This window comes from Pseudorca crassidens, chromosome 2, assembly GCF_039906515.1.
Source record: "Pseudorca crassidens isolate mPseCra1 chromosome 2, mPseCra1.hap1, whole genome shotgun sequence".
Lineage (NCBI taxonomy): Eukaryota > Metazoa > Chordata > Mammalia > Artiodactyla > Delphinidae > Pseudorca > Pseudorca crassidens.
Genome location: NC_090297.1, coordinates 101830078 through 101846364, shown reverse-complemented (window position 1 = coordinate 101846364; position 16287 = coordinate 101830078). Strand labels below are relative to the sequence as shown.

Genomic DNA, 16287 nt, shown 5'->3' with positions numbered 1-16287 from the left:
AAAGTCGAGTCTTAGTGCAGTTGTTCTCCTAAGACATTATTTTAAGTCAAGGAGCTTTTAAAATCATTTATTTTACTATAGTGTAGTTCTTAAGAAGATGATGGGAGAGTTAAAAATAATACCGAATATGGCCTCTATTTTGGAACTTAAACATCATTAAAGAAATACAAGAGTACTACTAACTTGAAGAGACCAGTAAAAATCAGACAGGCCTATGCGACAAGGATTTAATACAATACAATACGAAGGCACTGAGAAAGGAGTTTCTAGTATTTCCTCGCACTATTTTTCACTTTACCGGTAAAAAGCAGTTAACGAATGCCCTTAGGCAATCTGTGAGGATAGGGGCAAGGTCACCATCTGTGAGGCAGGCCCCATGGGAGACTATCTAGAGAGGAATACACATAAAATGACTAATGACTCGTTCAAGGTCATATAGAACAAACTCAGGAAAAAAATCTAACAGCTGGATAGAGCACCTCAAGTCCGAGTGCATTTTTAGACTCGATGGTTGAACTGGTTCCTATCAAGTTGTCTGGAGCAGCTCCCCATCTCCATGTCTGCATGGATTGAAGCAGTACCTGCGAGTGCCCAGTAGGCGGTGCCCACACATTCGTTCAGCAGGACAAAGGCCACCAGCGACATCCCTCCATTCATCACGCCCACCAGGAAGCGAGTTACTGCAAAGAACTCATATGAGGGGGAAAACCCATTTGCGATAGCAAATAAGATGTCAAGAGCACAACCTAGAAAGAGAAGAACACTATTCAATAATGCATAGGCAAAACAGCATTTGATGAACGTAATGTATTATATTCATTAGTTTGTAAAGAAAAATCTTTGTGAATTTAAATTTTCTGAGCTATGTTATTTTTTTAAAACAGTTTCTCTTAAAGACTATCAAGAAAAACTGAGGTTTTCTTTGTTACAAGTTGATTTCTGTCATGCGCAGTTTTCAATTATTAACAATAATGCTGGAAACTGATAAATCTTAGCTCGTACTCAGCTTGTCAAGAGGACTATGCTGAGACCTACAGAGCTCATCTGAAATGAATCAGCACACAAGATACAAGGAAATGGATCCAGTAGACTGCCTCAATCTTTGTTCTCCTTAGAAACATGGCATGAATTAGAATCCAGGGATTGCAGAATTCACCACCACGAAAAGCTTACAGTGCAAATATCTGGCCTTCCTCGGGTATGCTGGTCACTTTAAAATGCTTGGCCAGAATCAACTCAGCCTCTTGCCAGTGAAATAAAAATCAGTTCTGGGTCCACATGGCAATTCCCTGAGAACCTTAAGGAAATGGTCCCCTTATTATTTCCCTGGGAACCTTAGGGAAATAACTCCTCTTATTCAGTCCATGAACACTAAGAGATTACCTGTGAGATAGACTTTTTTCCTTCCGAACCGATCTGAGAGCTGACCAAATGAGATAACTCCCACAAACACACCACTGAAGAAAAAAGAGCTTGCTGCACTCACTTTGTAAGATCTGTTGGCAATTAAAAACCACTAGAGAAAGAAAAAAACAAAAGGCAGACACTTAGGTCACAGAAAAGATGGATGGATGGAGTTAGCTATTAAAAAAAACAAATGTACAACAAAAACTTGAATATTGGAACTTCGCCACTGCATTACCACTATTAACCGGAATTCAGCAGAACATCCATCCAGGACAACACCCAAGGAGATTCTGTCTTCAGGAACCCCAGAAATCATTATTATAAAGTGCTCCCACAATAGTCTATACACATCTTGTGCCAGCACTGAGCACAGTATGTAACAGCTAATTACTTACTCATCTGTTGGTCACGTCTTTGAACCTAAGTTCCTGTGTTTCTAGACAGGAGGAGCCGTATCCCATTAATTTCCATTTCTCTGACACCTAACGTTTTACACGACATATATGAGGCAAAAAATGAACAGTCCTTTTCTCCAATAAATTAATGGGTTTAAAAGCTCTTGAGTACTTTCCTTGAAAAATTGAACATACAATTACCTTATGATCCAGTGATTCCACTTCAGAGTATATACACAAAAGAACTGAAAGCAGGGATTCACAGATTTTGTACACTAAGGTTCATAGCAGCATTAGTCACAATACCCAAAAGGTGTAAGGAACCCAAATGTCCATTCATTGATGAATGGATAAACAAAATGTGGTATATACATCAAATGGAATATTATACAGCCTTAAAAAGGAATGAAATTCTGGAAAGCTACAACATGAATGAACCTTGACCTTACACTAAGTGAAATAGCAGACAAAAAGGGAAAATAATTTATGATTCCAATTATGAGTGTGATATTGTAATTTACAGTAAGCAACATATATTTGGGTTTTATCCATTGTTCCTGGAACACAGCTCCTGAAATCCTCGTAATTTCCTATGTAAGAACCACAGGGATATCTTTTTTTAATAATATTTAGATTTTTTCCCAGGTCCTGGAAAAGCTTCAGAGCAATAAAGGTAAAATGGGTGTCTTTTGTTATTTATAACAAGCCCCTTGCTTATGTTAATGAGGTGACTTTTGGAAAGCCCTTAGATGGGGGCTGGTTGTCAGGGGAACCAACCATGTGAATAGAGGGCTGGGATTTCAGTCCTACCCTCTAGGCCTCTGGGTAGAGGAGAGAGACTAGAGGTTGAATCAACTGCCTACGGCCAGTGGGTTAATAAATCATGCCTTCGTAATGAGGCCGCCATAAAAATTCAAAGGGAAGGGGTTTGGAGAGCTTCTGGGTTAGTGAACATGTGCAGGTGCTGGGAGGGTGGTCAGCTCAGAGAGGGCATGGAAGTTCTGTGTCCCTTCCATCCTTCCATACCTTGCCCTGTGCATCTCTTCCACCTGGTCATCCTGAGTTATATCTTTTTATAATAAACCAGTGATCTAGTAAGTAAAATGTTTTCTTGAGTTCTGTGAGCTGCCCTAGCAAATTAATCTAACTGAAGGAGGAGGTCCTAGGACCCTCTGATTTATAGTCAGTTGATCAGAAGCACAGGAAGCAGCCTGAACTTGTGACTGGTGTCTGAAGGGGGTGGCAGGGGCAGTCCTGTGGGACTGAACCCTAACCTGTGGGATCTGACGCTAACTCCAGGTAGATGGTGTCAGAACTGAACTGAACTGCAGGGACACCCAGCCGGTGTGGCAGAACGGCTTGAGGTGGGAACCTCCCCCTCCACACACACACACTCCCACCCACCCACATTTGGCAGCAGAAGTGTCTGAAGGGAAGTAGTTGCCGGTAGAGGAGAAACCAGAGGAGTGTTTTTCCTTTACCTGGAGTAGTCACATCCACAGACACAGAAAGTAGCATAGTGGTTACCAGGGGCTGTTAGAGTGAGGAGTTACTGGTTAATGAAGATAGAGTTTCAGTTTGGGATAGCGACAAAGTTGTAGAGATGGACAGGGGTGATGGTTGCACAAAGATGCAAATGTACTTCATGCCCCTGTACTGTACACTTTAAAATGATACATTTTATGTATATTTTACCACAATAAAAAATAATCCCTTGAGCACTATTACCTTCTATTTTAGGAAAACTTATAAACTCAAAGAGGAAGTAGTCATCCTCTGCTTAAAATGTCATTATCTAAAGCCCTGCCTAGTGATGTGCTACTGTGATCTTTGATTATAAAGCAACCTGTGTCTCAGAGGTGACCTCAGAGAACCAAGAGAATGCTCATCTCTCCCCTCCACAGCCCCCTTCATAGGCTCAGCAAAGACAGGTTTAAGAAAACCCCTTCTCGAAAACTCACATGGAGACACCCCTTAGTTGTCCCTTCTCTGTCTTTCAGACCACTCCTGTCTCACACTTTGACAACCAGTCATTATGGCCCAAAGCACATCTAACTTCTCTCCTTCTCTTGTATTTCCTGTAAGACAAGATCGATAAAGATCCTGACAAGACAGCTTCTGTACATCTTTATGCAACAACACCACACAAAAATTTAGGCACTGGAAATAAGAATAATGCCCCTCACTAATGCTGTGCTTTACTTCTAAGTTCTTCTGTCCTTCACATGCGGTTTTTAACAAGATTAACTAATTGGTTTTCCTAGCTCTTCACGGATTAGAAATAGTAGTCTAGTGTGACACTGCCCTTAGAAATAGTAATCAGGCAGTTACCGCTCTTGGTGGCAGTCATAATTTAAATAAGAGAGTGATGGAAGCAATATGACTAAAAAAACTGAACTACATTCCAGGCTTTTTTCATTCCGGTATTCAATAAATAGTTGATTAGTTTCTACTAGAGGTTAGTAACTATTCTAAACACTGGGAATACAGATGCGAACGATCTAGATTTGGTTCCTGCCCTCATGGAGTATAAGTTCCAGTAGCATAAGCTAGACATTAAACAAGCAAACACAGAGGGAGAGACTGGGAGGAAACCTCTTTAAATAAGGTACTCAGGGAATCCTTCTCTGGGGAGGGGACACTTGTGGCCTGAACGATGAGAAAGTGACCAACCCTGAAAAGCTGTTTGGGGAACATGAGGATAACTGTAACGGCCCTAAGGCGAAGACACATCAGGGCGCCTCTCATGGGCGTGGCATTAAATGAGGTCAGAGAGGTGGGCAGGCATCACGTCATGCAGGGCCCTGAGCCACGGTAAGGAGCTAGGATTTTATTCCAGTGCAAAGGGAAAACATTGAATTACTGTATTTGTGTCTCTGAAGATCAGCCTGGGCCACACTTAGAGAATGCATTACAACAGGGAAAAGTGGGAGAAGGGAGGCTACTGCAATAGTTCAGGAGATAACGGGGGCTTGGACTAGGATGAAAGCAATGGTGATGGGATTACATGAATTACACGAACGTGGGATGGATCTTGAAGGTAGAACTAGCAGGACTTGCTGATGAATGAGATGTGCAGCGGGGAAGAGAGAAAGGGAGAGTCAGGATTTAACCTAAGTTTTTAACTTTAGCCAATCAGTGAATGGTGATGACATTTACTGAGATGGAGGAGGCTGCAAAGGGATTTCAGGTATGTGGTGGTAAATTTAAGAGTTCTCTTTAGACATGTGGAGGTTGAGATGCCTAAAAAACACCCAAGTGGAAATGCCAAGCTAGCATTTGGATGTGGGTCTTGAGCTCGAGGGAGAGGATGTGAGGGGTTATGAACTTAGAGATAAGGAAGAAGGCTCGGGACAGAGGCCCAGGACACTTCCACATTCAGAGGCTGAGTAGAAGAGAACTGCCACAGAAAACTCACAAGCAGGAGTCAGAGAGAGAGCAAGAAAACTGGAGGGAGGGTGGTGTCACAAATACTACAAGAGGAGATGTGATTCAGGGAGAAAGGGGTGGTCAAGTTATGTCGAATGTTGCTTTAGAGGTCAAGTTAACCTGAGGACAGAGATGTGCAGTTATATTTGGAAACAAAATGGACACTTAAAAAATAGCAATTTCGGGCTTCCCTGGTGGCGCAGTGGTTGAGAGTCCGCCTGCCGATGCAGGGGACACGGGTTCGTGCCCCAGTCCGGGAAGATCCCACATGCCGCGGAGCGGCTGGGCCTGTGAGCCATGGCCGCTGAGGCTGCGCGTCGGAGCCTGTGCTCCGCAACGGAAGAGTCCGCAACAGTGAGAGGCCCGCGTACCGCACAAAAAAAAAAAAAAATAGCAATTTCAGTAGAGTGCGAATGGCAGCCAGATTGGAGAAGGTTGAAGAATTGGACGAGCTTGAGGAACTGCAGGCAGAGAAGCTATCCTTGCAGGAGAAAAGTACTTGGAAAAGCAAGAAGGAAGGGGCTTGAGTGTACCAAGTAGAGCAGGTAGCCTTTCGTAGAAGCAGGGAAGTTCCACTGTAAGTGGGAGGAAGGCAGAATGTGGGTTCAGAAGCAGGTAGTAAAGGAACCTTTGCTGGACTGCATCATTGCTTTTTCACTGAAATATCAAGAGAGGTCGACTGTTGAAGGGAGTGTAAGTGGAGGGGGAGCTAGAAGTCTAAGGAGGAAGAAGACAGGCCCGTCTCAGAATGGGACATGGCCCATTCATAGGAAATGTCACACGACTGCCATACCGAACGCACACTTGAGTTTTGTACTTATCCATTTTGTGAGGAGAAGGTGGGGAGTTGGGGGGTTCCCAGGAGTATTCCACAGGGAGAGAGGTACCAGGAAGTTGCAGGGATTTGCAAAGGTGTGTTTATTATAATAACAAAATACATGCTGGTTAAGGAGAAAAGGAAGACATAGGAGGATGGTAGGTAGTGAAATAATGTCACCATCAGGAAATCCCCCTATTTGTTTAACTCTGTACTTTCCATTCTTGCCCTTATTGAAATTTGGTTGTCCCCAGAGGAAATCACTCACTGAACCAGATCCCTCTCAACTGGAGGCTGTTTTTCCTTTCACACCCATGGACCTGAGAACCTGAGATGGGAGCAGATAGCCAAACTTCAAAATTGTCAGCTCGTGTGAAGATCACATCATTAGACTGTGTAACCTACTACCTTTCTGGGGCAAAGAATCTAGCCCATTTGGAAATGGCCACTCTTCCTTTCTTCCATAGGAAGAGAATATTTAGCTGGGCATAAATTTCCCAATATCCCTGACAATTAGGACGGCCACGTTATCAAGTTCTGCACAATGAATGTAAGCAGAAGCATCATGTGGCAACTTCCAGGAACAGGTCTTAAGAGATGGCTGATCAGCCCTTTTCCCCTTCTTTATTTCTACTACCCTACTGCTTAGAATGCCCATTTGAAAGCTGGAGCTCTAAAAAAATAAAAGCAGAGTTACCATATGATCCTGCAGTCCCACTCCTGGGCATATATCCAGAGAAAATCATAATTTGAAAAGACACATGCACCCCTATGTGCACAGCAGCACTATTTACAATAGCCAAGACATGGAAGCAACCAAAATATCCATCAATAGATGAATGGATAAAGAAGATGTGGTATATAAATACAATGGAATACTACTCAACCATAAAAAAGATGAAATAATGCCACTTGTAGCAACAAGGATGGACCTAGAGATTATAATACTAAGTGAAGTAAGTCAATCAGACAAAGACAAATACGATATGATATCACTTATATGCGTAATCTGAAAAAGAAAAGATACAAATGAACTTACTTACAAAACAGAAATAGACCCACAGACATAGAAAACAAACTTCTCGCTACCAAGGGGGAAGGCGGGGGATAAATTAGAAGGATAAGATTTAAATGTTTTGTCTTGTTTTCAATATTAAAGGACCTACTGTATAGCACAGGGAACTCTACTCAATATTTTGTTATAACTATAAGGGAAAAGAATCTGAAAAAGAATATATATATATATATATATATATGTATATGTAAAACTGAATCACTCTGCTGTACACCTGAAACTAACACAACATTGTAAATCAACTATAATTTTAAAAAATTAAAAAATAAAAAGATAATGTGTGTATGGAAAAGAAAAAAAGCTGGAGCTCTACCTCCTGAGACCATGATGAAGAGGGTCACTTGTTAGTGATAGTGAAGTCAAAGGCTGTGTCCCTGACAACACTGCAGTAGAGCCCAGGCACTGCATATGTTTTCAAGTTCTCCAGATGATTCTCATAGGCAATCAGGTTAAGAATTCCTGCCCTGGACCTTGTCACCCTCAACAACAGCATCACCTCTAAAATCTTGATTTTGGACAGCCCACTCACCATTCCCTAGACTTCCACCCACTTCCTCTAGTACCCCCGCTCCAAACATTCTTCAACCTCTTCAAGGCCTCCAGTTACCAAACACTATAGGAAGTATGGCCTGAGTCATCAATAAAGCTTAAGTCATGTTAGGAAGCCCTGATTTAAGGATCTGTAAAGGAAATGGTAAAATACATTTTAAAGTTTCACACAAAATGATTAAAAGAGGTTTGGAATTTGAAGGAGAAGTTCTGTTTTGTGAAAAATTAACTTATTTTGGATGTATGGATAGTTCTGTGACAGAATTTTCAACTTACAAGGAATGCATATGAGGATAGTTTTCCAGGTTGAAAAATGAATTAAATATTAGGTTGGCCTAGAGAAGACAGGGCTGCATTCGTCCCAGGTCTATATCCCTTCTCTTACAATGGCCAATAAAAAACAAGTACAATTAGGCCTTGTTAACACCCTGGAATCCAAATACTTGCTTTTATGTCTTTCATATTCTTAGTGTTTGTTTTGGTGCTTGCATGCCTTTAGAATCTGGCCTGCAAGTTTAGCTTTGACTATCCTGCACCTCAATTCTGCTGGTCTGTTTACATGGCCAAGAGGTTCAGGCTCACACTGATTGGTTTTGTGTTTAATCACTAAGGAGAGGTCAACGTGGCTGGTCCATCATCAACTATCCCGTGAACCATTTGGAGAACTTCTCAAACTCATCAAAAAGGCTGTAATACTATCCTCCTAGCAATTGGATAACTATCAACTTGGATGGCAAATTTAGGAAGACATGGCCCAAGGAATGTTTGACCAGCAAATTTCAAATTCTAATTCTTAGGCTGCCAGTTCTAAGTGTCAAAGTAATTTCTAGTAGTTTTTCTTCAGGTCAATGCTGGCTGGGCTAATGCATCTTCCTACTTCTTCTGGAATACATGCAGGAACTGATAGAAAAATTGAAAAGCACTGCCAGGTTTTAAAAAAGCAAGTTAGAGAATGTGAAAAATGGAACCCAGGAGATCTCACTGACAGATGTAGGTGAACTGGGGATGGCTGACTCAGGAATGCCAAGTCAAGCACTTACGACAATGTGTTTACAATCCACTTTCCACATTCCCCGTGCCCTAATATTGTGCAATTTTGGTTTAAATGTTTTGTCTCGTTTTCAATATTAAGAACTTTCCAAATATAGTTTACATACTTATCACATACCTACTATATGATCTAAAGAGTTTCATTTCGTCAAAGGTCAGACAAAATATATCAATAATACACTAGGAGAGTGATTCCTACAGTATTTGAGAAAACGTATTGGGGGATGACCTATTTTTACAGTTTTAGAAAGAGGTCACCCACCAGGCTAGACTCAATTACTAGGTTATTTTCTTGTCCCTTTGGTCAATACTTAGTAACAAGGTAAAACCCAAACCAGGATACCACCAGGATACCAGAAATTAAACTATAAGAAACCTAAATATGATGACTGTGACATTCTTGAAACATGTGTTCTTTTTTTTTTTTTTTGTGGTACGCGGGCCTCTCACTGCTGTGGCCTCTCCCGTTGTGGGACACAGGCTCCGGACGCGCAGCCTCAGTGGCCATGGCTCACGGGCCCAGCCGCTATGTGGCATGTGGGATCCTCCTGGACCGAGGCATGAACCCGTGTCCCCCGCATGAGCAGGTGGACTCTCAACCACTGCGCCACCAGAAAAGCCCCGAAACGTGTGTTCTTTATGAGGCTTTACATTTTAAAAATCATAAATTTATAAGTCACTCAAACCCTTAATTGGCTAGAGATTAAAGTGATGACTCTCCTATTCTTTTTCTTTTTTTTCTTTTTTCTTTTTTTTTTGCGGTACGCGGGCCTCTTACTGTTGTGGCCTCTCCCGTTGCGGAGCACAGGCTCCGGAAGCACAGGCCTAGCGGCCATGGCTCACGGGCCCAGCCGCTCCATGGCATGTGGGATCTTCCCGGACGGGGGCACGAACCCGCGTCCCCTACCTCGGCAGGCGGACTCTCAACCACTGCGCCACCAGGGAAGCCCTCTCCTATTATTTTTAATGATAAGCCAAATTCTAAAGCTGCAGAATGTTCCTTTTTATATTAGTTCACTTCAAATTGAAAAATCACTTGCAAATAGAAAAATCTACTTTTCTTTTCCCATACATTAACAGAAAAGGAAGAATATAAAGACAAAATATTTTCAGTGCCTCAGTTTGACCTAGCTATAGTTAATCTATTTGTGTTTCATAACCAACATCTGTATTTTTGTTCATATGCTTACCACAATCACTATATTGAGTTCTTAAGTTCATTTATCATACTGTATTTTCAAAAAGGATATAAGGAGCCTAGCATTAAAAAGCACTGGTACAATCATTCACTCATCTAAAGAAAGCAGACCTGAGAGAAAATCGGGCACAACTGGGGATAGACACCAAGAGCAGGTGCCTTGAAAAGAGAAGACGAAAGGAACATAAATATGGCAAATATGGGTTTGAGTACAGAGCCAGGTGCCATGCCAGGCCTTCCAGCTCTTAAAGAGGGAAAAAAGGCAGGCAAGCAGAAGCAGAGAGTTGAGACAGTAACTATTGACCGGACATTAAGGAAGCATCTGGGAGGTTTTTGTTTAATATTAGGATTCTTACTGCTTAGAGGCTAAGAATAAATGGCATCTCTCAAAAAGGGATAAAGTATTGGTGTATGTCAAGAAAAATTGCTCTAACTAGAATATACAGAAGGGATAAACAGCAAGCTCCTACTGTATAGCAGAGGGAACTATATTCAATATCCTGTGATAAACCATAATGGAAAAGGATATGAAAAAGAAGATATATATATATATATATATACACACATATATATAAAATTGACTCACTTTGCTGTACAGCAGAAATTAACACAACACTGTAAATCAACTATACTTCAAGAAAATAAATTAAAAAAAAAAAAGAAAAGTTGCTCTAGGTGCAATTCAGAGAATGGAAGAGTAACTGTAAGCATGGGTGTGGGAAGACCTGTCAAGGTCATTACAGTGATCCAGGCCAGCTGGACAAGGTGGAGACCTCAGAGAACAGAACAGATTCAAGCCGGATATACTAAGGCTGACTCATCCATGAGCAGGTATTATCTGACACCACTAGTATGGACTAGATCAACCACAGACTGAGTGAAGCTTGAGATAAGGTAGTAACAAAATATGTTTTAAGCATCTCCCTTGAAATCATCAAACCTTAAGCTTTAAGGAACTGTCACAAATCATTTTTCTGCCATGGCAGAAATATAATTTGAAAAAATTAATTATTGCTTTAAAATGGATTGCATGCTTATATAATCCTAAAAATAAAATTAACATCTGAGTAATAAAAATATATATCCAAGATGTGTCACAGACATGTAGATCAATGGAACAGAATAGAGAGCCCAGAAATAAACCCATGCATATATGGTCAATTAATTTACAAAAAAGGAACCAAGAATATACAATGGGGAAAGGACGGTCTCTTCAATAAATGGTATTGAGAAAACCAGATGCAAAAGAATGAAACTGGACCCCTATCTTACACCATACACAAAGATTTAAAAAAAAAAAAAATCCAAGTGGATTAAAGACTTGAGGGTAAGACCTGAAACCATAAAACTCCTAGAAGAAAACATAGGTGGTAATAAGTTCCTGGACATTAGTTTTGGAGATAAGTTTTTGGATTTTGACACCAAAAGTAAAGGCAACCAAAGTAAAAATAAACAAGTGGGACTACATCAAACTGAAAAGCTTCTGCACAGCAAAGGAAACCATCAACAAAATGAAAAAGCAACCTAGTGAACAGGAGAAAATATTTGCAAATCATATATCCAATAAAGGGTTAATACCCAAAATATATGAAGAACTCATATAATCCAATAGCAAAACCCCCAAACAATCCGATTAAAAATTGGGCAGAGGATCTGACTAGACATTTTTCCAAAGAAGATATACAGATGGCCAATAGGCACATGAAAAGGTGCTCAACATCACTAATCATCAGGGCAATGCATATCAAAGCCACAATGAGATATACCTGCTAGAATGGCTATTATCAAAAAGATAAGAAACAAGGTTGGTGAGGATGTGGAGAAAAGGGAACCCATGCGCACTGTCGGTGGGAATATAAATTGGTTCAACCACCGTGGAGAACAGTATGGTGGTTCCTCAAAAAATTAAAAAATAGAACTACCATATGATCCAGCAGTTCTGAGTATTTATCCAAAGAAAATAAAAACACTAACTAGGAAAGACATACGCACCCCCATATTCATTGCAGCATTATTTACAATAGCCAAGATATGGAAACAACCTCATATTCATCAATAGATAAGTAGATAAAGAAAATGTGATATATACATGTGAATATTATTCAGCTGTGAGAAAGAAGGAAATTCTGATATGTGCAACAATATGAATGGACTTGAGAGCATTACGCTAAGCAAAATAAGTCAGACAGAGAAAGATAAACAAATACTGTATGATCTCATTTATATGTGGACTCTAAAAAAGAAAAAAAAAGCTCACAGATACAGAGAACAAACTGGTGGTTGCAAGGAGGGGCAGGGGAAGGGGCACAAAATGGGTGAAGGTAGTCAAAAAAAAGTTCAAACTTCCAGTTATAAAATAGGTAAGCCATGGGGAGACCATGTACAGCATGGTGCCTATAGTTAATACCATATTGCACATTTGAAAGTTGGTAGGAGAGTAGATCTTAAAAGTGCTCATCACAAGAAAAAAAAATTTGTAACTATGTATGGTGAGGGATGCAAGCTAGACTTATTGCGGTCTTTCACAATATTAAAAATATTGAATCGTTATGTTGTACACCTGAAACGAGTATAATGTTGAACGTCAATTATATTTCAATTCAAAAAAGATATGTCGAATGGGAGTATGCCACTTCGAACCAAATAATTAATAACCATCCAACTTTCATATAATATTCTCCTCTAATCCAAAACAACCACCTTTTAAAATAGATATTTATTATTCCCATTTTATAGATGATACAAACTGCAGCTCAGACACAATCACACAAGCAGTGGATTCTGGCCCTAACGCCAAGACATCTGCCTCAAAATCTTCTCTGAGCACCATATGTTTGAATTAGTTAAGTCTTAGAATTCTGGAGCTAACTAGTGATATAACAGTATATTTGAGCATGTTAAACCACAAGCACAGAAATTACAATATGCTGGGTAAAAACTTTCTATTTTTGGGCTTCCCTGGTGGCGCAGTAGCTGAGAGTCCACCTGCCAATGCAAGGGACACAGGTTCGTGCCCCGCTCCGGGAAGATCCCACATGCCGCAGAGCGGCTGGGCCCGTGAGCCATGGCCGCTGAGCCTGCGCGTCCGGAGCCTATGCTCCGCAACGGGAGAGGCCGCAACAGTGAGAGGCCCGCATACCGCAAAAAAAAAAAAAAAAAAACTCTGTTTTTTAGCATGTGTTCCATTCAGGAAGCTATGGAAAAAATCAAATGAATATTAGAAGAAATACTAGAAATAAGAAGATCCTTATGGCTTACGGTAACAGAACCAGGGGTAGGCAGAAAGGAGAGGGAAAAGAGAAAAGGAAGATGGCATGTCAAATATGAAGTGAAGATTCCATGGCCTGGGTGCTTGGGAAATGACAAGGAAAAGGCTGGGCATGAGGAGATGTGAATAATTAATTTTAAAATCAACTTCCAAGTTGGTTTTGTTTATTTATTTACTCATTTTTTGGAGTAGATTTAGTTCGTTCTACAGTGTATGCTTTAAATACAAATACTTAATAAAATTTCTAACTTTTAATTGAACTTTTTTTTTAACATCTTTATTGGAGTATAATTGCTTTACAATGGTGTGTTAATTGAACTTTATCCTTTACTTACTGTCTATCTGACACCCTGGTGTAGCCACATGGACACAAACAAACCATCCCCAGGTTGCTTTCTTTTCTTTCCTCTGCTGAATAGTCCTGCGCTGCCTTATCCTTCCCCACTGGCCTAGAACGCAGATTATAAGAGATGTTTCTTAAGTTGGTCATGAATATTAGGAAGACTTCTTTGGAGCAAGAAGGACCCTTAGACACACATCCAGCCTCTGCTCTGAGCAACTTTTCATTGGCAGTCAATGTCATGAATTTGTCTGTCTCTGCTTCAGTTTTCCCTTGTGACCTGAGCTGCCCATTTCTGCCCCCCCCCGCCGTGCCCCCCCCACTAATGTATGGTGACATTTCATGGAACAGGGGTTGAGAAACATGCTATAACCAGAGACCTCTCTAATGGAAGGGGAGGTGCATGGTAAATAAAAGCCCTTTCCCCTGAGGTTTCTCAAGCGTGGGTCATTTCCCTCCCCCAAGGAGGTTGTGCCCTTCCCGTCTTCCTTGCTTTGGCCATCAGCAGGTGAATGATTCTGCATTAGCCACACATGAATAATGTAGGACCATGCCTTGCAGCCGCCCAGGGAGGGCACCACTCCCCAAAGGAAAACAAACATTACTCACTCCACTTTTTCCGAGAAGCCTGCTACCTTACAGAAACTGACTACTCTTCCTGTGGGCTGTGCCCCTGCCCCCCACACCTGTCCCCAACCCCGCCTCAACCCCTAATGAGCTCCTATTCACCCTTCCTCCTCCTGTGAAGTCCTGCCTGACTCAGGGAGCAGGGCTGACCACTCTGTCTTTTCTGCCTTCTCTCCTATTTTTGCTTCTGCTGTGATGTATGGTGAATTATATGTTTACTTGTCTCTTCCCCTATGATGCTGGGTTTCCTAAGGGCATATTTATATCCCAAGTGCTTACCTGGCAGTGCCAGCACTAATTAAATATTTGCCGAACTATCTATGCAATAAGAGTGAATGCTAGAGTCTTACAGGCATCTTCATATACACTATCTCAATGTCACGACTTCAAGCATCAAGTTGTAAGTTTACATACACCTGGGAACCTAGCTCGTCATCTTTTCCTGGGAGCCACTGAATGGCTTTCTCGTAAAAGGGAATGTGATGGAGATTTGGAATTTGAGGGGTTTTCCTTCCTCCTAGAGCCAATCTGACAAACGGAACACTTCAGTTTCATCTTTAGCCCTACATTAATGAGAAAGAAAGATAAGGAGAAACATAACTATGGCAGTTTTCTGCAAACGTGGCTGAAAAAGCTGTAAAGGCAAACTCTGTGCCATTGAAACATCTACTTCCCAATGCCCGAGTGATCGAAGCAGTGTGGCCCTGAAAGCAATTTCACTGGTCCACAGATACCCCACTAGAAGCACGGGGATCTCGCAGGGGTAAGAACTTTGCCACAGACGATACACAGAGTATCAGTGAGCCCGCAAGCCAGGCAGTGGCTCTAGCAGGTCGGAGAGGGGCACCCAAGCCCCGCATCTGGCTGCTGTGTCTCTTCCAAAGACACACTCACTCACGAGCCCAGAGGAAGTCACTAGTCCCAACTCAGCCTCCCCTGGAAGCGGGGACAGAACCCATGGCTACTCAGGGGTGTAGCCTGCCTGACCATAAAGAAAAAAGACTAAAGCAGCTTCCGCGGGCTGACCGGTGGGCCAATGAAAATGGGCAAAGAAGACTGGGCACGTGTTATTGATCAAGCTCCTTTTCGCCCAAAGTCCTGCTTTGATGAACTCTAAGTCAGATCACCAGCACCAGAGCCCGAACCAGACTGACTCCCCGCGTGTCAGTATTTCAAGGCTGCAGGACTGGATCAGACAGTAAGCTTTCCCCACACTCCTGCAGTGCATCCCCCAGGGCTCTGCACAACCGGTGCACAACTGTTCTGAGAAAAATTCTGAATGGTTCTGGTAACAATTCCAGCCAAACTTCAGCCCTCCGCTGTTCCCTATGTCCCATAAAAATATTTACGGCTTCGTACAGGAAAATCTCCCTTCTACGTCAGAAGCCTCCTGTGATTAGGGAGTACTTTGGACAGGGTAGTTCAGGAACAGTTTCATGGTGATTAACTAACTTGCTTCATTTCGATGTAGTTGTCACTCTGAATTACCACTTAATGGGTGAAGTGTGCAGCCTATAACAATCAGTAGTACAGGCGTAAGGAAGCAAGACATTAAAAAAAATTAGCCCCTAAAGCAATTATTGCAGTGAATTTTTCAAATAGTTTTAATACTCTGTCTTTTGACCCCAGGGTATGGCTTGGGGAAAATATATTAATCTCAAGATAATCATCAGTCAATTTCAGTTCTTCAATATCCACAATGATATTAAAGATTCCAACCTTACTCTTTTTGGTTGCAAACATGAATTGAGCATGATAATTGTGTCTCCATGATACTTGGTGCTTTCTGAATGAGTCAGAGCTCAGGGAACAATCTGAATACAGCAGACAGCAATTTGCTACATAAATTCACCCCGATGGCTATTAGCTCATTTTAAAGTAGTCAAGATTCATAGATTAGAGGGGTTTTTTTTGGCATTAATACCAAGTTAATCACATCTACATAACCTTTTATTCACCCTTCCCCAAAACCCTCCATGAATAACTTCTGCGAGGCCTGACCTGAATGTAATAAGGTAGAGGGTAGGAGTTTTCAAATGTGTATTTTTAAGACAATCTCCTTACACTATAGAGTTCTGTAGACTCTATCTTGATATTTATTTTCAGGAATTTAATATGAGAAGTCAACAAGA

The 16287-nt window shown here is 41.4% G+C and overlaps 1 protein-coding gene across 13 annotated transcripts in view; it reads right to left on the bottom strand.

Moving 5' to 3' along the window:
• Nucleotides 1-16287, bottom strand: part of SLC22A15 (solute carrier family 22 member 15) — an 81295-nt gene that overhangs the window by 40231 nt on the left and 24777 nt on the right. For 12 of the 13 annotated variants that reach the window (XR_010941012.1, XR_010941013.1, XR_010941014.1 and 9 more), the window contains exons 3-4: nucleotides 1384-1516; nucleotides 582-746 (exon numbers count right to left, since the gene is read on the bottom strand). The exons of the other annotated variant lie outside the window; for it this stretch is intronic. Coding sequence is in view for 6 of the 12 variants with exons in the window: in XM_067727388.1 (XP_067583489.1) it covers nucleotides 582-746; nucleotides 1384-1516 (298 nt within the window). In the remaining 6 variants the exon portion in view is untranslated. The remainder of the gene's footprint in view (nucleotides 1-581; nucleotides 747-1383; nucleotides 1517-16287) is intronic. 13 annotated transcript variants of the gene reach the window in all.